Source organism: Larus michahellis, chromosome 1, assembly GCF_964199755.1.
Source record: "Larus michahellis chromosome 1, bLarMic1.1, whole genome shotgun sequence".
Taxonomy (NCBI): domain Eukaryota; kingdom Metazoa; phylum Chordata; class Aves; order Charadriiformes; family Laridae; genus Larus; species Larus michahellis.
Genome location: NC_133896.1, coordinates 125,950,421 through 125,975,524, shown reverse-complemented (window position 1 = coordinate 125,975,524; position 25,104 = coordinate 125,950,421). Strand labels below are relative to the sequence as shown.

The 25,104-nt window shown below is 41.3% G+C and overlaps 1 protein-coding gene across 8 annotated transcripts; it reads left to right on the top strand.

The window, feature by feature from the left end:
- Positions 1–456: 456 nt before the first annotated feature.
- U2AF1 (U2 small nuclear RNA auxiliary factor 1) lies at positions 457–15,965 on the top strand. 8 transcript variants are annotated; one of them, XM_074602928.1, is made up of 10 exons: positions 591–706; positions 1,619–2,169; positions 3,262–3,349; positions 6,130–6,196; positions 6,995–7,061; positions 10,305–10,354; positions 10,956–11,054; positions 12,254–12,387; positions 12,734–12,826; positions 15,263–15,510. In XM_074602928.1, the coding sequence occupies exons 6-10, from the start codon at positions 10,325–10,327 to the stop codon at positions 15,396–15,398; spliced, it is 492 nt and encodes a 163-aa protein (XP_074459029.1). In that variant the 5' UTR covers positions 591–706; positions 1,619–2,169; positions 3,262–3,349; positions 6,130–6,196; positions 6,995–7,061; positions 10,305–10,324; the 3' UTR covers positions 15,399–15,510. The 8 variants fall into 8 exon arrangements, with proteins under 8 accessions (XP_074458983.1, XP_074458993.1, XP_074459029.1 ...); XM_074602901.1 differs by lacking the exon at positions 6,130–6,196; XM_074602919.1 differs by lacking the exon at positions 6,995–7,061.
- Positions 15,966–25,104: the final 9,139 nt, after the last annotated feature.

Here is a 25,104-nt window from a genome sequence, read left to right as displayed (position 1 = left end):
GCTTCAGAAGTTTGTGGGCGACACTCCGATGGCCACGCTGCCACCATGGAACGGGAGGCGGGTGTCATTAGGCAATGTAGACACACCTCTGGACATGGAGGCGCAGCGCACCTCAACAATTCCCCCAGCTCTACGTACTGACCCAGCGCTCCCGCACACATACTTGCTTTGCGGGCATACGAGGGCCCCCCGCCTCCCTTTCCCACAGAGCGGCCTCCGTCCCGCCACAAGCCGCTGGCTCCCTCGCTCGGCCCCTGCTCCTCCCCCCCACAGGGAACCGCGCCACCATTCCCCCTCCTACACCCAGGACACCGTCCCGGGGGGTGAGAGAAGCGGGCTGGGGTGATGGGAGCCCCCCGCTGCGGCCGAGCTCGCTCCGCGACAGCGCAACCTCCCCACCAACCCCTGCGCACGCGCGGCAACGGCACCGCGTGGCGCGATCAGCAGCCGCGCGCCGCACTAGCAAGGGGAGCGGAGCGGAGCGGGGGCGGGGGGGAGGAACCCCCGCCGCTCCCCCAATGAGGGGGTCTGGCGGCCCCGCGCGCATGCGCGGTGAGCACGTTCCTCCCCCTCCCCTCCCTTGCTGGGTAGAAGTGTTTCCGGCGCGGCGGCTGTGACGTCCGCGGTCGGCGCCGGGCTGTCCGGCGGGCGGGCCGTGGGAGATGGCGGAGTATCTGGCCTCCATCTTCGGAACAGAGAAGGACAAGTGAGTGGCCCATCCTCACCTCTCCCCACCTTTCCCGCGCCGCTACCGCGGCTTCGGCGCCCCGCGGCGGGGAGGGAGGCGGGAGGCTGGCGGCGGGTTCCGCGGGGACGCGCAGCGCCCGCCCGGGCGGCCTGCACCGACCGCGGCGGTCAACCCGCCCTCCCCCCCCCTACCGCGGGGGAGGATGGGGGGGAGGCCCGGCCCGTTTCTCCTGCTGCCGCTTCAGGGGCCCTGCGGCATCCCCGGCACCGGGGCGCGTGCTGGGAATGTGCCCTCTTCCCACCCCCCCGCCACCTCCGCGCGCTGGAACGTGGCGGCGCGCGGCCGCGGAGGGAAGAGGAAGCGAGGCGGGCGCGCTCCCTCACACCCCATCACCACCACCCCCCCGCCCCCCCCCCCCCCCCCCCGGCGGGCCCGCGGCGACACTCCTCCCCTCCCCCCCACCCTTCGCTGGAGCGCGCCTGCGCGCGCCACCAGGAACAGAGCGGGAGGGAGAGGGGGCGCGCGCGTGCTCCGCTCGCCGCGTGGGGCCCGCGCGTGCCCGCGCCGCCGGCCACGCCCATGCGCTTCCCTCTCCCCTTCCCTCGCGGGCCGGGCTGGGTCTGTGCTCCACGGGGACCTCCTCTCTCCTCCTCTTCCTTCTCCTGTTCCCCCCGCCGCCATGCGGGCGTGCCCGCGCCTCGTGGCGCCTTGCCGGGTCCTCCCCGTCCACCTCGCAACCCACCCACCCCACCCCCCGCCCTCCCGGGACCGCGCTTCTCGGGGGCGGCCGGGTGCCGATCTTCCCGCCGGAAAAAAAGGGCCTTTCTCTCCTTCCCCTTTTGTTCGCGTCCCTGCCCCTCGCAGCAGCAGCCCCGAGAGCTTCCGCTCTGCTGCAAGGACAGCGACTGGTTATTTCTCCCCCCTCCCCAGGGTGCGGAGGATTTGCCCGACTGCTGCATCCTGATCCTCAGGCTTCTGCCTGCAGCCTTCCGCCCGTCGGGAACGTCTCTAGTTTCTCTGGTTGTTGGAAGCGTACTTACAAAGCCCTCCTAACGAGGATTTATTTGGTCACCGTCGGCCTGACCAAACCAACGTGTTTTTCCGCTCCTAAAAAATGAAAGGGGGCATCGATGTGCTGCTGCTGGACTAAATTACTCTTGTCAGCCCCTGGCCGTGAGGCTTCTGTTTTCCTTCTGCTTTGTAGTACTACCTGCCAGTTCCAATTCACTCGACTGTCAGAAAAGCAGTATTGGCAGCCTCTTTCGAGCTCTGTTGCTGTAGCATCCTTTCTGATAAAATGCATTGTGGTTTAACAGTATTAGTATATGCCAATACAACATGCATGAAATTCCTGTACTGGTCTTATTTCCTATTCAAAAAGCAAGCAGAACTCTCCAGAAAAGTCTTGAAGTTGGAGGCACTATTGAAACTTTATAGTTAGGGGCTTTTTTTTTGTTGCAGGATAGAATTCAGAAAAGACAGTAAGTATTTTGTAATGCTAAGTGTATATTTTTAAAAACGTAATGAAGAGTAAGCATGTCACAATTTTACAGTAGAATGTTTTGCTGCAGATCAGATATGCTTTAGTACTTTAATATTCCTCCTCTCTATGAGTTTATGTTGGTTACACAGGATTGTGGAAAGAATTGGTGTTAATTCTGAGCATGGGAATAATAATCTTTCTTCCAGGAGAATTGTTATGTTTCAGTTACCTATATATAGCTCATAATAGTTTTCTTGCCCTTCAGAATTTTGCATTCAGTTTTCCCAGTCAAGGTAACTAAACTCCTTATGGTTTTCTTCCATCATTCTCTGTGAATTACACTTACATGTGAGAGTTTCGTTGGCATTCCTAAACCAGTATAGTTTTGAAGGTGTCATGAGATGGTAGTTAATTCAAGAAAAGCTTGTGGTTTAAAATAAATATTAAATGCTTCTTTTTAAAATTATTCACTGTGTTCATGGAAATAGCTTAATAAAAAGAACTTATTTTGCTTCTGTGCGTTCTCTCTGTAACGTGATTTTTCTCTTAGCTAAATTATTTCAAATACTGTGTTGGCAGTGGTCTGAGTTACCCTTAGAGTATAACTTTAAACAGGTGGTTTATAAAACATTAGGTAGATGCAACTGTGTCAGCTTTAAAGCAGGTTATATTGCTTAGACTAGGGGATTGCATGAACTAAGACACAACCATATGGCTCATAGCGTACCTTTTCAGACTGTTTTTCACATTATTTCCCATCCCACCAACCAGTGAAACTGATAAAAAGACAAGAGTGGAGAACCAGAAGGGTAAAACAGTAGTGATTGATTCTGTCCATGGTGGTGTCACGAATGCACTTTGGGTTTGAGTAGCAGGTGAAATTGGTTAGATGACTTCCTGTAAATTAGGAGTAAAGAGGAATGAATATGAACAGGTTTGCTATAATGCTTTCCTATACTGTTTTAATTTTTTTTTCCAATGTTACTTCTGTACATCAAGGTAAAGGCATTTAGGGCATATGTTTTATAGGAATTGCATATTAATGTTCTCTATTCCGATATGTAACTACTTTATGTTTTTTTACTTGCAGAGTCAACTGTTCATTTTATTTCAAAATCGGAGCTTGTCGTCATGGAGACAGATGTTCTCGGTTGCACAACAAACCAACATTTAGCCAGGTTTGTCTTCCTTTTGTTTTCTCTTTCTTGTGGAAGTATATTCTTACTTTAAAATGTAGATTCTCAGATACAAGTGAATAATTACCGAGCTCCAGATTAAGTAGTTCGCTTTTGGCCCCAGTTTATATGGGTTTTTGCTTTTTTTGGGGGTATTCCATTTACTTCTCCCAGCATTTCTAATTATCTCCTGTCACCCTTAATGGCTGCAGGAAGCGATGCTGTTGTAAGCTTGCCTGTAGTAGAGACCAACCAGTGATAACTCTCAGGTGAGTGTGCCTTCTCAGTGGTGTTTAGGCACTTAAACCATCCCAGATTTTTTTTAATCACAAACAATGGCAGCATGTTCTGCCTGTCTCAAAGGTGTGAACTTAAATCCTTTATGCATATAATAGAAGAAAACTAATTAATAAATAAAAGTGGCTCTCCTGACGTCATATTTGCTCTCTGACCCAGGCTGCTAAGTTTCAAGAGTAACTTACTTGCTTTGAATGTGAAAGAATTGTTTCTTGAAGACGACTTGCCTGGTTGATGAGGGTGTATACGCCAGTTGACTTGACAAATTATTAAATCTATGGCTAGGCGAATATTTTTTAGAGGCATGATGTGTGACTGCCAAAAAAACAAAAGGTGCAGGGAGTGATAGGGTTTTTATTATTATGAGCTCTGTAGTTTTCAGAAATTACATTCCTTGAGAACGGTGTGCTTTGCCTTTTTCTATCACCGCTGATTGTTAAGGTATACAGTTAAATAGATTTCTTTGGGAGTACCATGTATGATAAGTAGTGGCTACGGAAGTTGTTGCATTATCAGCAGGTTTACCTACAAAGCTAAAGTTTACGTAGTGGAGTCCTCTGCAAGTTCATTTTAGCTGACTTGGAGCAGGATCGATTAGAGTGGTGGGCTGGTGTTGGTTTGAGGAGAACAGGGAGGCTAGTACTATCCACATGACTGGAGTTCAGAGCAATGGCACTTATGAAGTTTGCGAGTGCACGAGCGGACAGGGTTAGTTCAAGGGAGCCTGTCTAGGTTACTAATAGATAGGGAGGGGCTACTGCTGGCACTTTATCTACAAAACCAGTTTTCCACTTCTGTGAATGTAATAATTCTTAATGTAAATATTGTATTACAAAAAGAATGTTGTCAATTTTCAAAACTGCTCCATGTTACTGACCTACATGGAAAGTGTGCTGAAATGTGATCGGTTATTTAGAGACCAGAATTTAGGTAATTGGCTACTAGAAAATATTTCTAAATTAGACAACTTCCACAATAGTTGTCTTAAGTCTATAAAAAAACCAACCAACCGAAAAAAAATCCCCAACACTCTTAACAATCTTTTTTTTTTTTTTTTACAAAAATCTTTGTGTGCAACAACAGTTTTCTCTGTCAGTGCAGAGTCTTTACCTTCGCTTTAGAAACTGCAGTTAGCAATGCCAGCTGAAGTGGGTCAGCAGTGCATGTCAGATTCATCCAGTGATGTCTGGGACTGCTACGGCATCGCATCTGGCAGATGTGCTGTATTGTAAGGTCTCAAACGTACCTGGCAAGTCTGTAGGGTTCACTACAGAAATCTTTATTTGTATGCCGATTGATAATCAGCTGTGATAGAAGAACAGCTATCTTGCTAATTGGAAGTTACTGGCACAGTATTTTTATCTTATGTTGCTATTGCTGGTGCAGCTACTTTATAGAAGAGCTGTGTTAGGAAAGGTCGTGCAATCCAGGGTGATCAAATTACCGCGGATCAGCAGAAACGCTGTAACTAATGCATGTTTCTGTCTCTCTCCAATTGTAGCCTAAAACATAGGTATTTTAAACCTGGGCCACAGAAGCACAAGGCTTTGGTTAGTGTGACCATACCCATGATAAAATAGATGTGTGATTTTTCAAATGTGATGTTACAGACTTAGTTTTTTTTTTTACATGTTAAATGGGCAGGATATGTAGGTATGATATTGCTGATCCTGTGACTTCTTTAAGCTCTGAATTCTTACTGTGACTAATAATATGTAAGTTAAAATTATTTGGGGATTGTGATTTGTACTAACTAACATTGTATTTTAAGTAATCAAATTTCAATTTTTGAGCTGCTTACAGTGATGTGGACGTTTGGAATTTTTTTGTAATATTAGTTTACTAACTTAAACATGGTTTGTTTTTTCAGACAACTTGATTTTAAGAAGAACGGTACAAATGTAAGGTTTCAAGTCTGCCTGGGCTAATTCTTCAAGTAAAAAGCAGAAGGGCTAAAAGGATATTGTCCTTATTTGAAGGATCGGAAACATGTGAACCTATGATGCTATTATATTATTTAAACAGAAATTCCACCAAGAAATTCCTGATCCCAAAATGAGATGTAGCTCTTGCCTAAAAACCTTACTCTCTGGTGTAACATTTTAGACTCTGTGGCATTACATATTATATGCTGTGCACATAACACTATTTTTTTTTTTCCCCCTAGACTTACAATAATGAATCTGGTCTTGAAAGCTAGGCATGTCCATAATATGTAGTTTCACAGCTTAGGTTCCTGTGCCTCATAATTCCCATTTTGAGGATAGCTGTTGAGACAAGTGCAGCTCTTTCTTGGTGGTTAATTAAAACTGTTTTCATAATATGATGGTCTGGATGAAATTTTGGAAGATACTCTGCAAATACAAAAGGAAGTCTTAAAGAATAAAATATTATTTAGCTGTTTGCAAACAAGTTGTCTCTTTGCAATTGTCTATTATATGCACAGCAGCCAGTAGAATTCCCCTTTTTATTTTTTTTCCCCGCAGACCATCTTGATTCAAAACATCTATCGTAACCCCCAAAACAGTGCACAGACGGCTGACGGCTCACACTGTAAGTCCCACAGTTGGAGAAATTTTTTTAAAGAATGGTGTTAAAGAGCCCACTCCTAATTATGAGAAAATAATGTTGGCTTCTGAGCTGCTGACATAAAGCTGTTGCAAACAGGACAAGTGACGGAACTCTTCTTGCGCATAGATCAAGAACTTGTCAAATGCGTGCGGTTCAGAATGCAGAATTGACTGCATAAATTGGACTTGATGCAGATTCTCATTTGCACTGCAGAGTGGACATTTCTTAGTAACACTGCATTCTTTTTAAAGGGTTAATCTGCAGGCATTTCTCAAATTCTTGATTTAACAAAAAATAGGTATATATGTGATGTACGGTAAGTTTCACAAAACTGGATTTTCTCTCATCTTAACGTTTTTAGGAAAATGGAGATTTCATGTTATGCTGTAATTATTGTATTACTTCCTTTCCTGGGGTTTTGCTACTAAGAAAATATTCAGTAAAACCAAATTCAAACAAATTACTATGCTTGTAATTTGAATACTGTGTCTCAATGCCATCTATTAGATACCTACCTTAAATCTTGCAAAACTCCTCTATATTAATATTGGTGAATAAAATTAAAAAAGAAAATACAATAATGGAGTATCATGAGATCTCTATTACTTTACAGTGTTAGGTTGATTCAGAAAGGTCACAGATAAGTGAAAGTTCTCCTTCTTAGGAGAGAATAACCACCTCTCTTTTCAGCACAGACTCGGCTAAAGCGACCCTAAAGGAAACCGGTTTCTTGTTAAAATTATTTTCCATAATATAAAGTTGTTGCGTTTTGTATTTCAGACCATTGCCCTCTTGAACATTTACCGTAACCCTCAAAACTCTTCCCAGTCTGCTGACGGTTTGCGCTGTAAGTTCATACAAGTTCCTTCACTGGTTCCCTGGGCTTGATTGTCAGAGCTCAGTGTCGACTTAAGCTGGTCTACCATTTTAGTTTAACAGATCAAACTGACCACGTTTCATTAAATGCGTCCAAAACAAACACACCCCAAAAAAAAAATCCAAAACTTTTTTGTGCTGCTCACCTTCCTCTCTACTCTGAAAACTATGAGGGGAATCTGAGTACCATCTATTAAATCAAAAAGGGTTGAAATTGTACTTCCCCTGTAAAGCAGTCTTGGTTGCACTGCTTTCTTCCCTCCGCCTTTCTCCCTGCCAGTTGCCTGCATACTAGGAATGCTTTTCTGTATGTTTTGTGCCATCCATTAGGTTCCACTGTCTAAAAGAGCAGGACAATGACACATGTTGACTTCATCCAGAACCAATTTCCTGCTCTGTAAATATAAAGAGAACTTGAATTCGAAACTTTTCAGACTGCATGCAGAAATTTGTCCTAGGTTAATGCAGTTTCCATTTAGAGTCTACTTTGGAAGAATACACTTTGACTGACAAACACTTCCCTTCTGGCAGCTGTCCTTTTTGGATAGGTGCATGTTTAAAATTCCTTCCATGCTTTGAAAATCCAAATTGCAAAACCAAGTTGCATATTTACCTAGGAAAATTCATCTTCAAAAGTACTTTTGAGGAGGGGAAGGCATTTGGGTATGGTCATGAACTAATTTAATGATGCCTGATGAGGTAGGAATGGGTGTAAGAAAACGCACCTACTTTGAGACTGGCAGAAGTTAAATGACCAGGATTGTTGATCTGCGATTACCGATACATCATTGTCATTGAATCATCAATATTAGAATAAGATTTTAAAAAAAAAAGTTTTAGGACCAAAAAGGATCGGTGTTATTTTCTAACTAATATTTCTTGTTGAAGTGAATATTGACTGTGTGGTAATAAAGCTTTGTTTGGTTATTCCTTTTTTTGACTGTTGGATTATAGACTAGTTCAGATTAGTTACCAGCATTTGATTAGACGTGCTTTGTGAAATCAGCCACTAACTTAAAAGTCAACACTGTCTCTGCTGCTTCTAAAAGTAATAATGGCCCAATTTCAGTAATTTGAGTTTTTTGTCACACAATCAAGTTAGATACGTAATGAGCTATGTAAGTTTGTCTAGATGCTTAAACAGTTCTATTGGTTTGTAGGCTTTCTTGTTGCGGATGCTGAGTAGTTAATGCTGTTTCAGTAGACCAAAAACTGTACAGTTATGTATTTCCACTCTGTCCCTACATTCTCAATGCGCTGGTAACTAATTTGCACAGAGTTACAGCAGTTTGGTCTGTGGAGCTGTTTAGATTGTACAGCTACAAGAGTCTTGAACAGATTCTCTAGCGTTCTAAATGCTGGTATCCAACTTTAGTTTTTCTTGACAAGCGGGTAGACACTTAACAGAGCCCAACTGTACCTCTTGGGGTAGAGCTGGAGCTCTGTTATCAGTAGATTTGCTGAAACTCCTGGCTCCCTCTTTTGATATTTGTCCCTACTTAAGTACTGCATGTATTTTAAATGGATAACTTGGGTAGCTATTTAATGCTTTTGTTGTTGTTGCTTAACTGTCTTCCTTTCTATTGCCGTCGTAGAGGATTAACCTTAGTTTTGAACAGCAGTAGTTTTCCTGAGTATTTTGAGTAGTAATTGGGCTTCTCAAGGTTCAGATACCAGTAGCCCTGGAATATGAATGTTTATAAAGCCTGTTCATATGTATGCTTCCCACATTAGAAGGACATTCAAGTAGTCATTAACTAACTGTTGCTTATGATCTCCTGATTTGACAATGGAATCTCCTTATAAGTTTTTAGCACTTGTCCATCTGGTAAAAAGTAGTTATTCCCAGTGTGGCTCACAAAGCCCCTGTCTGATATCTTTTTAAAAAAAAAAAAAAATCCTTACATATTAGTAAGCTGTTATCAGTGGTGTTGGCAGAACCTCGGGAATATAGTTAAGTATTAAACTGTCTAGAAATACTGGTTTAATGTTTGATATTTGTTTAATTTGCTATATAACCATGGGGAAGAAGAAAGCTCTTAAAAGCAAACATAAATGCAGAAACATTGTTAGCCTAAACTATATAACAGATGCCCCTTAGCCTTCTTCAGGAGGTGAGATGGGTGGAAGAAAAGTAATTAAAGTTCCAGAGCCAAAAATGACCGAGACCAAAGCATTTCTTTTTTTCATAGCAGCCCAAAGTGAATAAACTCAGCTTTGTTGGCTCAGTCTCTTTGTCTTTGACATTCTGTGAACTAAAACAGTAGTGTTTGTAATTTAAAGGCTAGAGTATTTTTTTTATAGCATAAAATGCAGGTGTCACTTTAAAACTGCTCCGCTTGATCTTAATAAACCACTTAACTGCTGAAGAGCCAGTACATGAGGCTTTAATGTATACAGCTTAATGTAGTTTAAAATGCTGTAGACTGGAAGAAATAAATACATTTTTTATATTCTTAAAGCTTTGAAAAATCAGCTAAATTATTTTTTTTCATAGCAGCAGGCAAGCAGCGCTCATTTGTGAAGTCCAGCTTGGAGCATGAAAATAATCTAACCTGAATATACAGCTGGCTTGTCTTGCACTAAAAGGTGTTCTGCAGGACTATAGAAAAATTGATATTGCTCTCTATTGCAAAGGATTATGGTACCCTTCTTTGAGGGCACTGAGAAAAGTGTGTCATTTCAATAACTATTTTGAGCAAATTTTTAAAATAGAAAAATTCTGGGTTATGTTACGTTGTGAACTCTGAAATTTTAGTGTGTATGCTGGAGAGGTGGACATGTTAAAATGAAATTCTGCCTTTAGGAAGAGGAACACTAAATTTTTATCATGCTTTAAAATATGCAAATGTGACAAAGCACTTGCCTTCTGTGTAGGTAAAATTGTTGGTAGATAGAAGGTGGGACTATACATTAAATTTAAGTGATATTTCAAAATAATTCCTTTCCCCTTCCTTCAAATTTGTGGCATACAAGTTTGGTTCTGATTAAAACTTGTTTTGATTTGATCATGTCAATGTAATGTTTTGACATATTACTTTAGGGACTCAAAGCTCTTCACGCATACTTATTTTTAATATTCCTATTAGTTAGCTCCATGCTATATGGTGTCTTTTACGCTCCAGACGGCCTCTCTAGATTGTTTTGTAGTATGATCAAAATCTCTTCTTCCTTATTTATAGACTCTAATTGATATGACTCTTGATTTTTACAGGTGCTGTGAGTGATGTTGAGATGCAGGAACATTATGATGAATTCTTTGAGGTATGTAAAAATGCATTAAAGTGTTTGTGGATTTGTTGACACAAATGAGCTATATTCAGTGTATAGCGCAATTAGGTGAATTCAGAGAAAAGCGCTTGTTTCCTCAGGTGTTCATAAAAAAACTCAAAACTTCTGGTGCTAAATATTTCCTGGTATAGCCTTTGGTTAGCTTAGCTTCAGCTTTACTGTTTGTAATAGACTTCGTTTAAAAATCAGCAACTTAAGCCATGTAGGATTTTGATTCCATAATCCCATTCTTTCCTGTAAATTTAAAATAAACTTAATTATTTGTATAGAAACAAATTAGTAAAACTATAGCATCAGGGTTTATATGTGGTGTTTTCTAGTGCATTTTATGTATTCTGTAAATACCGAATGCTTACTGTTTTCCATAGCTTTTTATTGTATCCTGTTAGTGCTGTACTTACAGATGGACACAGTACAGGCCAAGCAAGTACTAATTTTAAAATAAGAAATTAAAAAAAAAACTTTCTTATTTTGCTTTTTTTAAGGAAGGCATTCTCTTGTACTTACTAACTGCTAAATGCAGTACTTCTGTGCTACTGTGCTGCAAACTTTTAATGGGTTGCTTTGTGTTTAGGAGGTCTTCACAGAAATGGAAGAAAAATACGGTGAAGTTGAGGAGATGAATGTTTGTGATAACCTTGGAGATCATCTAGTTGGAAATGTATATGTAAAGGTAGGATAGAGAGAGACGTGTTTATATAATCAATAGGGGTGGTATTTATTGATTTATAATTTTGAAAAGCTACTGTATGCTTGTAGAATTTGTGAGAGTAGCTCTTCAGGATATAAGCTCATCTTGCACTTCACAATATAAAGTAGAAAGAGTGAAAATGTGAATAGAATCTAAAAGAAATTTTAAGATATGAGACGCTTTCTTGATAGTCAAAATCTGTGTCATTTTCATAAAGATTAACACTTCTTTTTTTACATTGTTACAAACACAGTCACCACTGCTGGACTGTTTAGTTTGCCAGGATTAATTTGGGGTCTGTCTGCCCACCGCACTGCCTTTTAAGCACTTCATTATGAGAAGAGGTTTATTCGCAACAGGTGTGTTTATTTCCAACAGGTGCATTTGTTTTCTAACTTACCAGTTAAACAAAACATTTTGTAACCAAGTTATATTTGGCAGTAGCTGGGTGGTTTAAGGTGCAAACTGGAGCACTTAGGTTTGGCTCTTAAAAATCATTGGTATCTCTTCAATAATGAGTACAGAGCTGTCACCTGCAAAAATTTTATTGGGTGTACACAGTGTTGGGGGTGTGCGAGTTCGTTTGAATATTTTTACTGTACATTCCCTTAAGTGGAAAGTATTTTCACACCTAAAATTCTCATCTGTGTAGGTCACAGTCAGAAAGAAAAGTTGTTTTTAAAAATTTTCAAGTGGTTAGCTGTGAGAAGGGATTTCAAATTTTAAGTTTTACATTCATTGTAAAACAAGATCAGATTTTTGTAAATTCTAATTTAAGTGAATGAGAGCTTCAGTTCTCATGCAGATTTCTCTTAAGTGTTTGAAAAAATCTATTACATCTAAAGCATATTAGAAAATACTCTTAAGCATTCTCTCTGTTTAAAGCTGTACTGAGGAAACACAATGTATTCTATCATATCTTTTAATACAAGCCACAAAACTTGGAAGACCAAATAGAACATAAGAGAAAATATTGATGTTGTGATTAGCTCTGAGTTCTGATTAATGAAAAGCTAGCATCTTTACCCTTGATTTGAGGGACTGTCCCAGGAACTCTGAAGTAGGTTCTAGTTTGATTACTAGTCCTAAGCCTCAGATATCGCACAACTGATTTGATAAGTATCTTTGATCTACTTCAGTTGCTTCTCTCTAACATAAGAACCTGCTAATTTTGCTTTTAGTTTCGCCGTGAAGAAGATGCGGAGAAGGCTGTGATTGACCTGAACAACCGCTGGTTTAATGGACAGCCCATTCATGCTGAGCTTTCACCTGTGACTGACTTCAGAGAGGCCTGTTGCCGTCAATATGAAATGGGGTAAAGAGCGACTTCCTGTTTGCCTATGACAGTATCTTTGAAACGTGTGTGCAGACTGGCTGCTTGCCTGGGTGTGGCTTTTATGTGTAGTTTAGTGTAAGAAGAAAACCACTTCAGGTAATGTTATTATAGAGGACCTGGAGTCAACCTCTTGACTTTTGCCACCTTTTTAGGATTTTGATCTAGGAGTGAGTCAGTGTCAGTAAATGATGCTTGCAATTTACTGGTTTAAGGTTAGGGGTGATTAACTTTTACATGGCTAGAGGTCCACTAGGGCTTAGGGCAAACAGATGCGGTGTAGAACTGGGAATTTTAACTGAACTGTCCCTCTTGAATTCTGTTTCAGAGAGTGTACACGAGGAGGCTTCTGCAACTTCATGCATTTGAAGCCCATTTCTCGAGAGTTGAGACGTGAGTTGTATGGGCGTCGTCGTAAAAAGTAAGTTTGCTTTTAAACATGATTAAAACAAGTAAATTAAGGATCAGTTGCTGAAAATTCTGAAGGGAAATCTTTAAACTTAAGTCCTCTTGTTTTTTTTTTTTCTAATGCAGTTCTGACACATACCAATGAAAGGGCATCAAGTAAAGCTACCAAGTGGCTAGTTCAGAACAAAGGAATAGGTCTGTCCTTAAAAAAAAAAAAAAGTTATAGTGCTTCTTGCTATGTGGTGCTGGGGATACTGAAGTTGATGTGGCTTTAAGAGAAGGCAGGCTCCAAGGAGAAGAGTATTCACTAAGTACATAGGACCTGTCTGTGGTTCAGATCTCCAAACTGCAAACTGTTATAGGTGGCCATTGTTTGGGAGAAGTATTGCTTTACACCTCTTCTCTATTTTATTGTCTTCTAAATGTATTTGCTGGTGGCTTCTGTTAGAAGCAGGCTACTTGGCTAATGGGCATTTTGGCAGGATCAGATTGGCCACTTCCAGCATTATGCAGTCAAGCTTATCTATAGATTATATTCAATACCCAAACTTACTTGTTTTTAACAGTTAATGGCTAACTCTTCTAGCCAGTATTCATTCCTTAGTGTTAGTAACAGGCAGTCACTGTATTGAGCTCACTTTCTACTAATGCTAGCCTCACAATGTGACCCTTCTTGATAGCAATTCTCAGTAGGGCAAAGGAATAGTAATTTTGCTTAATGGCAAAAAAGAAGATTGTGAGAAATACATTCTATTATTTATATTATTTATTAAGGTACACTGTAGAAAGGCTTATAGAGCTGCTGTTAATGTGATACTTGTCTTGTGGATGGTTCACTTTGAGCTGGATTCAATTTGCTTTCTTTTAGGACCTTGCTATTTAGGATAGGCATACAAAATTGTTGAGCTTCCCTTTATATCAAGCACAGTTTTATAGGTTTCTCTCAATCACAGAAGGAGCCTGGGATTGTGAACATGTTTTTCCTATAAATGTCTCTGGCAGTGTCTTAGAACTTGTGAGGATGAATTTAACTTCGGAAAAATGTAGATTGTGTTGCTTAGGCATGTGTGTTTGTGCCTAAATACTTTCCTAAAATAGCCCAATTAATATTAATTTCAATGAAAATGTAAGCTTTTAAGGTGAATGATGAAAAAGACAAAGTAGGCTCTTGTGTTAGCCTTTTGGTCACTTCCACGAGTCTGAATCTGGATCTCTTGGACTTAGTAAGGCTAATTAAAAGGTACCACCTTTTATGGCAAGAAAGATCAGACTTGTATGTTTGGCTTTGGAATGTGATTGTTTTACCTATAGCCCAATTTCAGTCTGCGGTAAACCAAATGAAATAGCGGAATCCTGCATCCAGTTTTGTCTTTATTTGCCTTATTTAAATTCTTTGTGCAGCTAAAGCTGTCACAGGTTAGGCAGTAAGGCTTAATATATATAAAAAAAAAAAATAATCAGTTGTCAGTGGGGTTTCACAGGTAGATTGTATAAACTAGACTGACCTGAAAGTAGTTCTACGTGGAATTAAATACATTGGAGGGTAAACCAGAACTTTTGAATAATAGGTTTATTTAGTAATTCTGGACAGCTCAGTGGTATGCAAGGGTAACGTGTGTGTGTCTGTCATAGTAAAACTTTTCACCACACACACTCCCACCCCAAACTATCTCACCATGAAACAATATTCTGCAAACTTAAGACTTGTAGCATTCAGTTCCCTGAGCGTTTTAGTTCTGCTGTAATTTCTACACGTATTTAAAACTGTACTGTTTACCTGTCTTATAAAATTAACTTTTCCAAAAATGCCTAAAAACATTCAAACCACTCTTTTGCTTGACAAGTGCCATATAAGCTATAAATCCATAATAGCTGTGTTAGCAGTACATTCTGGGTGCTTTTAGCTTTCTTCCTGAATTTTAAGTTATTGACCTCAGAGGCAGGGAAGACTTATTTGCAAATGCTGATGGCTTCTGGAAGGGGTGGGGTGTAGGAAAAAAAAAACAAGGAAAAAGAGTTGTAATTGCTAATTAATGCAGTTGATTTAACAGGAGTGAGCTTACAAACAGCTGTAGGCTTTTGCTATGTGTTTAGAGCAACTCAGAACTGCAAAAGCAGGTGTCCCCTTCTCTTGCTTCTTTAATTAACAGCTGTGTAACTGTATTTGGTTTTTCTACATGCCTTTGCTTAAGGTTTGCATGCCTGTTGGATGACTGGCAGTGAACAGCTGAGTCTTTTAACAGTATGTGTTGACTCCTTGGTATTAAGGTTTTTTTCTGTTTGTGAATACGTGGTTTGGCAGCCTTGAGTGACAATTTACTAATCCTTCTAATACCACATTGTCTTTCTTCTCCCTCATTACTTACATCCTTAAGCATTCCACTGTGTGGTACTGCAAGTGACTTGCTGAATGTGATGAAACAATAAAATATTCACGCTTTCTTTGAAGGCATAGATCCAGGTCGAGGTCCCGTGAACGTCGGTCTAGATCCAGAGATCGTGGTCGTGGAGGTGGTGGTGGAGGAGGAGGACGTGAACGTGATAGGAGGCGGTCAAGAGATCGTGAAAGATCTGGTCGATTCTGAGCCATGCCATTTTTACTGTATGTCTGCTAGAAAGTGTTGTAGTTTGACCAAACAAGTTCATAATGAGATTTTTTTTAAAGATGGGCTTCTGAATAAAAAATTTGTAGTGATACAGTATTCTTTGTGTAACTTGTTTCTTGTGGGGGGAGTCTTTTTAACTGTCATTCCTCTAACTTGACAAATACCTGGATTAACTATGCCTGAGGGAAAGGTGGCAAATGTATTGGAGGAGCGCCAGTTTTGGTTTTGTTTGGTTTTTTTATTCGGGTATAATTTGAACTGTTGATGAAAATGTGTGTGTATATAATATAAAATATTATATACATAGTAAAAATAATATACTGCTTAAGAAACAGTTACTCACATAAGTTTCCCTTTTCTGCTATGCTGTCTGCTTATTTAGGTTAGTTTAGGCACATTTAAAAGGAAGGCTGTGCGAAATGCATTTATTTACCAAGTAGAAACGCTTAGTTACAAAAATGTATGTTTGTTTGTTACCAGAAGTCTGTGCTCTGTCTATCAATGTGACTGTGGCATTTACAATAAATCCAACTTCTTGGTGTAAAATCTAAAGCCTATTTTCTAAGCCCTCTGGAGTAGTTGAGTTGCTACTCCTGGCTGTGCCAGAGTTCATAGCTTAGTTTTTTTTCTTATGATTCTTCACTAAATTCCTTTTCTTTGGCTGGAAAGAAAGTTGCCTAGTGCAGTGCGGGGAAAAATTAGTATTTTTATTGCAAAGATTCATAATAGGCAGGTGAGGTTTTTAAAAAAAAAAAAACAACCCCAAAACCAAACAACTCGTGCTCCATGTACATGAGATACATAGGATCTATTGAAGGAAATGCAAGGTCCTAAATGCAAGGACCAAACTTCTTAACAGACTGATTTTTCTTTTCAATCTATGTTCTCTTAGTTGTCATTTAAGGAAAAGCATTTCTTTAGTGTTCAAAGTCATAGGATACTAATTGGATGCTAGCGGAAAATAATTTTTTTCCACTGTTACTTGCTTTGTGGTAGTCTGAAGTATGATAAAAGCTAATGGATGTTAGCTAGAAAAAAGCTAATGGCAGTTTCTTCACAAACAAGACATCTTTTTCTCTGAGTTTTAATTGAATTGTGCAAAAGCTATATATTGTAGGTTGTGTGTCTCATAAGGAGTTAAAGCTGTAACAGAAATGTTGCTAGAACATCTTGAGAGACAATTTGCACAATGGCTGACTTGCAGTTTAACCTAATTCATGTCTGCTTTTGTTCAAAGTGTAACGTAAGAAATTTTGGTCAGCGGTCGTATATCTGCACAATACAACTTTATGTACATGAAGCTACGTAATACAATATAGCTTGCCAGTGGGGGAGAGAATTTGCTAGTGCTTTAGTTCTGAGTCAGATAACTTGCAAAATGGTAAATCTGCTCCTTGATTATTATTTAAAAGAAAAAAAAGGGAAAGAAATGGAAAAGATGTGGAAGCATTACATAGCCAGACTAAGAAACCAGCTTCTCTCTGCCTCCAAAATAAGTATAAAACCATTTTGCTCTCCGGAACTTGAAGTTGGCAAACAAAATAATACTGAAAAATGAGCTTTTATAAATGCATCTGCTTTGGCTCTTAAAACTAAATTCTTGCACCAATTCAATTTGAATTTATTTTGTATGCACTGGATGGTTTGGCCAACCAGATTGTGGAATTTATTTTGCCAATAACCTTTTTTAAATAAATATATCTCTCTATGTGAAGATAGCTTCACTGATTAATGTTTTGTTGCAAGTACATAAGTCAAATTATGTTTTCTTTTCACTGGAAGAAATTGAACAGTGCCTGGCATTAGATGGCTGAACTGAAACCTGTGGTATTTCTGCTAGGCATTAGGACTTTAACATTGATTTAGTTCTTGCAGTTTACAGGATATTAGTCCCCTTCCATTTCCTCTTCAGTGTGATTTAGGATTATTAGTGAGCTAATTTAAATCTTGAGGTCAAAAAGGTGAGGATAGTCTTTCTGTTTTTTAAAACAGTATCTAGTATAATGCAGATACTATTTAAAAAGGTTTAAGATCTCTTTTTTTTTTTTTAGACAGATTAATTGCAGAAGCTGATTTGCTCTATAAAGAAGTTAATTTTAAACTAATATAAATGTGTCCCTGTAACAGCTTTCATCTGTTTATCTAAACACTGTTAAACTGCAGGTATATTTGTGTGTGAACAGATAGTAGAAGGTTGATTTCTCCCTCTCCCCCCAATATTCTCCTTGAATCCCCCCAAACTCATCATTTTATGGTCTGCCTATACAACTACCCAAAAATTAACCATGTAACTGGAATATGTCATAATAGGCATTGAAAGCGATGGATTTTACTGGATCCTCAAAGGAAAAAACATGGGCACCAATCACTACCTGATCATGTAATGATTATCTAGTGACAGCATTCAGCATATAAACTAAGCTCACGATGTATCTTCAGTTAGGCTCACCTTTTAAGACTATACCACCAGGAAAATTCATCAAACTTGAAATTTAAACTGCACAAATTTGGTTGAACACTTATACATGGTAGTCCAAACTGTATTGGTTTACCAATACAAACCAAGTGGAAATTCTACCTCCCCCTCCTATTGTTGCTCACAGTGTCTTAGAGTAAAATTTTTTTCCCCTCCTTCCCAAACGTACCTACTTCTCGCAAATATTTCATTGTTGGCTCTTCTGTTAAACAGTGGATCTTAATTTATGGAATTCCTTTACCTCAAATAAGTGACAGCATACAGTATTTTCTGAAGTCTGAGTCAATTAGGTTGAAACTGTTAATCCCAAGTGGCTTCCTCTTCTTTGTATTTGGCTCTTATTCTGTGAAAATGCTGCTTGTCCATGAATATGATGTATGCCGAGACTGTAAAACCAAATGGAGAAAACTTGTTCAAAATAAAGCCTTTTTTTATAAGAATCTGACAAAAATTATCCCTTTCCTTTAGATGGGATGCTGCTCTTTAAATGACTAATGAGGACATAGACTACAGGTCTCAAGCTCTTGTCTTGAGCTATTTTTTGAGTGATTCTTTGCCTTCTGTTTTGTTTTTTTTTTAGAGCTGGTGGAGCATGTCTTCAACTAAAAAAAAAAAAAGAAAAATATCAAAAAACAACCTCTCCATAGTTACTTGATAAAGTTAAGTATCAAGAGTGCAACTTGGGGTTAGGAGTTGGGGTTTTGTGGTTTTTTTTATTTTTGTTTTTTTGGTGGTGTGTTTCTTTTTTTCTAAATGGTAAGGGTTCTGGTTGAGAGACCCTGCAAGTTTCTGTTGCGGTGGTCTGTAGAGAATAAGGCAGCTCACTTTTGGCAGAAGGAGCACACTTAGTTGAAGAAATGAGTAACTGAGAGGGGTCATGGCTTTTTAAAGATGATTCTTCCTTACGTTGCATTGCTCCAGCTGTGAACCTTTGGGCATTGACAACTACGTCCATTGCCACTAATCTATAACAGCACCTTAAACTGAATGTACTGTCTTCTAATCTGTTAGAAGTGAAAGCGGGGGGATGGTAATCGCTCTGTTCTCCAAACGCTTGTAACTGCTGATGCTGCTGCGCTCACTGATGGCTGCCCCAAAAACCAGTCTGCTTCAGGAAAAGGCAGAGCTAAAAAACAACGGAGTTGGTGTGCGCTCACTTCAGCCGGTAAGGAAATTACGCCTCCTAGGTAAGGCTGTCAGAAAAGAGAATCTTTGAGGCTGTATTTGCCGTTTATTGCAAGGAGGAAGCTGAGCTGCGTTGCTGTAGAGCACAATTTTACCTTGGAGTGGATTTTGAAAAAACCCGAAATTACAGCTAAATGTCTGTAGGATAAATCACGTTGATATCTTCACGTTGAATTGCTGCGTGATACATTCTGAAACTACGCACAAGTGTTTCTGCATTAATCTGATTAGCCAAGGTTACTTTTTTTACAAATGTCTCCAAATTCTTTTTGCAATGTTCAATTTGTTAAATCCATGCTTAAGGAAAATGGAGCGATTCTCCTCAACTATGATGGAAAATGAAGCAATTCTCAACTATGTGGACAATCCTTCCTTGTCAGCGAGGTGCTTATCAATCATAAAGATCTAATCCCCTGTTAATGCATGTCATGTTTTGTTTCTTATAAAATTGTAACCTCCAGCAAGAAGAACCACTGGTGAAAGGACACTGCTATCCTATACCACAGTCCCGTAGTATTTCTCCAGCAGCGGCTGGAGGTTCCTGCCAAAATAAGGTGTTAATTCAATTGATCTAAAGTTTCAATTGTAAATTGGATTTGTGGAATCCGGTTTGAATGGTGGGAGCTAAGAAACCAGATCTGCTGCCAACAGACTACCTCTGGGAGCCCCTGGCTTCGTTTCACCATATGCAAAGTGGGGAGGGTGTGCTTATCTCCAACTGTTAAGACGCAAATGCCTGCTTGTTAGCAGTGCTCCGATAATCGGGTTGGGTGCTGTCTCATAATTTCAGTTTGGGTGTTTGCTTTCCAACTAGATGGTTTTGACAGGAGCAAAGGCGCGTTTGTGCCTCAGCAGAGCAGAAAGGTGGTAACTTCTGCTGAAGTGGTGGGATGCGGGTGAGGCCGGAGCCCTGCAGCAGCTTGTGTGAGCATGGTTGCCTCTTTGATCCAAATACCTTAAAGATATTTAGAACTCTGCACACTGTGCCCACTAGGAAGAAAAAATAATTATGATTCCAGTGTTCCTTTGGGACAAACTCATGCATCTTTGACGAAGGTATGGAGTGCTGTTTTCCTGAGCCCTGTGAAATCAGTGTGCTGTATCATGGAATCATAGAATGGTTCGGGTTGGAAGGGACCTTGAAGATCATCTAGTTCCAACCCCCCTGCCATGGGCAGGGACACCTTCCTCTATACCAGGCTGCTCAAAGCCCCATCCAGCCTGGCCTTGAACACCTCCAGGGATGGGGCATCCACAACTTCTCTGGGCAACCTGTTCCGGTGCCTCACCACCCTCACAGTAAAGAATTTCTTCCTAATATCTAATCTAAATCTACCCTCTTAGGCCACTTCCAGGTCTCTTGTTTCCAAAGCTGCTCTTTTAGTTAGGTCTGGAGGAAAAAAAAATAATAAAATTCTTTCTGCTCTGTTTTCAGTGAGCCGCAAGACTAAGTGGGGAGAAAGGCAGGCAGTGATCAAACCAGTCTCCCTGCCTCGTCGTTTTTCACAGAAAAAGCCTTTAGTCTACCAGGCTCAGGCCTGCTGTGCTTTTGCCAGCATCTGGCTTGATTTCAAGTCTTGCTACCTATGTGACGGAATATTGGCCGTGTTTCAGATCGTTCTTGCTTTCTTCCTGGAGCTGTCTTGCATTCCAGCCGGGGGGGAGGGAGGGAGGGAGGGAACTGCCTCCGCAGCAGCCTGTGCACCAGCCTGTCTCCTGGGCCTGAGAGCTGTGGAAGAGCCAGGGGGAGCCACTGCTCCTCCCTTTTCTACCCACCCCTGATTCCCTGGAGAGCTAATACTGCTTGTGTCTAAGAGGCAGATGAGAGAGCACTTCACGGATCAAAATAGTCCTGCATCTTCCATCATTTCCTCTTCCTTCCTCCTTCCTCTCCAGTGAACACGGAGCATGCTTCCTCTCTGCTTCCTCTTGTCTTGGTGGAGGAAAAAGTCCTCCTGGAGCTCCAGGAGGAAGAGACTTGAAAAAGAGACTGAGGCAGCGAGAAGAACTGATCAGTGAAGAACTGATTTCTGGACAAAGCACAAGTGGGAAGTGAGCAGACTGCATTACTGACTTTGGGATTGCATATAACATTAGTTGTTGCATTGCTGGGCTGGAGATGGGCAAGGGAAATTCCGAAGTCTTAAGACAGGCCAGAAGCCAACCAAAGTAACAGTCTCATTAATGTCTGAGCCTGTCTTTTCATTCTGGAGGTGTTTGACTCATGATTTTTGACCCTTTCGTGTGACTGTGTTGACCACAACAAAGAGACGTTTAGTTGCAGTTCTTGCTCAGCCTCCAAGGAGACAAGCCTTTGGTCTTTTGGACAACTCTGTGATTCTCAAAACACACATGTGGTGGCAGCTGTAACACCTTACAGGAAAAACATCTTCAGCAAAGGGAACAGATCTGTAGTGAAGGGAGAGCAGCAGATTACGTCCTCCTTGCAGTACTAGCAGATGACTTGAGTGAGGTTTCTGACAGTTTCTCACTCCACCCCAGTATCCAAGATGGGTTCTCACAGTCTGCACGGGTGGCTTGCCAGATGAGACAAAAACTGGCTGGATTATTTGGCTTAGAGGGCAGTGATTAATGGTTCATACCCTCCCTGGAGACCAGTTACAAGTACCATATGGGTCTGTGCCCGTATCTGTCCTTTTTTAATGTTTTTTTCTCAGTGACTTAGAGGAGAAAATGAATGTGGAGGACACCAAACCGGGTGGTGTACCTGACACACTAGAGGGCAAGGCAGTCATCCACAAGGACCTGGACAGGCTGGAGGGATGGGCCAGCAGGAACTTTGTGAAACTGGACAAGGACAAAGTCCTACCCCTTGGGTGGCCCAACCCCTGGCAGGGCACAGGCTGGGGACTGCTTGGCTGGGGAGCAGCTCTGCAGGTAAGGCCCTGGGGGTCATGGTGGGCAGCAAGCTGGACGTGAGGCCACTGTGTGTCCTTGAAGCAAAGGGGAGGAAACTGCATCCTTGGTGGGATGAACAAGGACAGTCAACAGACTGAGGGAAGTGATGGTGCCCCTTTGCTCGGCACCCATTAGACCATAGCGAGATACTGGCTACTATTTTAGGCCCCCAGGAGGGAAAAGACATGAATAAGTTGGAGTGAGTTGGTGAGGGGTGGGCCTCCAGAACAGTCAGGGGCTGGAGTGGTGGCCCTGTGAGGAGAGGTCAGGGGAACAGGGCTTGCTTAGCCCAGGGATGGGACAATTGTGGGGGAACCTAACAGCCACCTCCTTATGCCTACAGGGAGGTCAGCAAGAGGAAAAGTTGGGATCTTTACTGAAGTCATAAATCGAAAGAGGAGACGTTCCATCTGGGTGTAGGGAAAACATTTTCTCCATGAGGACAGTCAGGCACTGGACTGGCTGTGCAGTCTCTGTCCTGGGTGGCCTGCAAGACCTGACTGGACAAGGCCTGAGCAACCAGGGTTGATCTCTAGACAGACCCTGCTTTGAGCAGGAGGCTGAACTGCAGACCTCAGGATGTCCCTTCCAGCAGAGCAGTGCTGAGGTTCTGATGTTCGGCCTAAATCCTCCTTACTGTAATTTTGACCTTTTCCACTTTCTCCTATTCTGAAGGAACACGAAAAATGGTTTATCCCCTTCCTCGTTGCCCTTTAGCTAAGGGAAGACAGTTCTGCCTCTTTTCAGTTTTCTCTTCTCTGAACAACCTCACTTCTTTCAGTCTTTCCTCCTGGGCCATGTTTCTCTCTACACCTTCTTCTTGTGCTCCTCAGGCCATGTCCCGCATGGGCCGTATCTTTTTTGAAATGCAGCATTCCAGATGGGCCATGGTACCTCAACAAAGCGTGCCAATGCCAAGAGTGCCATGTGTCCTGCAGACTATATTCCTGTTTGCATAACCCTGTATGACATTTGCTTTTTTCACAACAGCAGGGCCTTGTTGACTCACATTGAGTTTGCATGGCACTACAGTTATACCTTCTGCTCTACGCAATTGCTGTCCAGATGGCAACTCAAGCAGTTGATCGCTCCTGCCTGGCTGTAAAATTTTGCATTTGTCCTTATCGGCCAAGTTCCTATTTTAGTTTCTCTTCTCATTTCTCCAGTCTGTCAAAGATCATTTTGAACTATGATTATGTCCTCCAAATTGTTTGCAGCCTCTCCCGTGCAGTTAAAATACGGAGTGGCTCTTCTTGGGCTGCTTTTTCCTCCCTTTGTACAAAAACATTTTCATGAGCTTACGCGAAAGCCTTGTGCTCTCCCTTGGGCTCTGGGTACCACCAAAGCACCACTGGTTCTTTCGGTGACTTCATTAGTCTCTCACAAAAAGCCTTCTCCACCTGATCTTCCTCCTTTAGTGATCCTACCACAACAGCTTTTACCTTTTTTTTTCCCCCTTCCCTTTCATCACTGGTTGCACTTGTCCAAGGGATCTTCATTTTCAGCATGTCTACTCATCACTGATACAAGAAACAACATTCTCTGCTTGCCGCTCCTAAACAGTTTAGTTCTATGTTAATATTCCAGTTGGCATCACATCGCCACTACACTGATCAAATCATAACTTTGACTATAGACCAACCTTCACCATGACTTCTCTTGTTCCTTGGGAGAAAAATAATCCTAAGTGTTGTCCGATCTCAGGAAATGGCTTAAGTGGCTCCACTTATGAAATTGGTAGTGACCTGCTGATTTATGGGAGTTATTTGCAAGGCTGGGTTGAAGAATAATCTAAGTGTCCTACTGATTTGGCTCAGCCATAACGGGTCTAATTAGCGGGCAGTGGGGTGGAGAAAAGCTTTGTGCATTCATTCCCAGCCACAATGACTGATTTTAATGCCACTGATGCCAATGGCACAGTGTGGGTCGTTGTTGCTGCGGATATCTTTTAAGTCAGTTTTTTAAGTCAAAATTCCTATTTTCTTGTAAGTGTCGCTAGCTTACCTTCACCTGGCTGCTGACATGGTGAAGGAGATGGAATTTTGAGTGCAGAACTGTGCTGCAGTTACAAATCCCTCTCATTAGCCTCACACATTATGTTTAGATAGTTTCCAACGTGCCTAGTGCTGTCACTCTCTGAGGTGTCTGTTTTACATTTTACAGGATCTGGCAAATCCATCTGTGCTGCTGATTTCAGGTGTCGACGTCCATCTGCCTGAACTCGCAGTGGTTGCTGCGAGGCTGGCACTTTTTCAGACAGAAGAGCTGACTCAGTCCCTGCTGAAAGGCATAAAAGGTGTGGTTATCCCTCCTTGGGTACCTTCTGTGGGTACAACTGCAGTTTTCAAACACTTGCACCCATTCTGTTCCAAATATTCATGGATTTTTGCTTCGCTGTGCTTTGCGACTGGGCCTCACGCGTGCCCTGGTGTCTCACCGTTTTTCTGGTACCCGTTTCAAGGCCCAGCTCTTCTTAGCATTACCATTTTCACACTTTGCATTCTTCTTGCATCTTTCTGTAATTTAGCTGCACCAGATGCAAGCTAGAATCTGATTCCACGTGCTTTTGCAATTGATGGTTTTCCAGTGGGGCTAATGGTTACTTGTGCAAACCTCACTTTACATGCATATTTCAGACATAATTAGCTAGGTAAACTGTGATTTAAAGTAAATAATTGTCCTGTTTAACAGCAGTATTTTCTAGTAAATCTTTAGGAAAATGAGGATAACAACATGGGATTCAAAGTAGGTTTACATCTACTTTGATGCAGAAATGGGCAAGGAAAAAGCAATGTAATTTGTCATCAACACGTGAATTTTTCTCTATAATTTGTGTGTATTTTTAGCATATGTAATGAAACAGCTGCCTCAGTGTCACTGTTTATTTAAGGCCAATATAAAATACCTGTCTATTCTCTTGATTTGTTTTTAATTGCTCTGTGCTTTTCTTGTGTTTTTTCATAAATTTCACCCCATATTCTAGTCATGGTCCATTTCATCACCAGAGAGACCCTTGACTTTGTAACCCTAAGATCGGTCATTCAGCTTCAGACCAGTCATATCCAGTTGTAAAGTCTCCTTTTACCACTGGATTAAAACATCCTG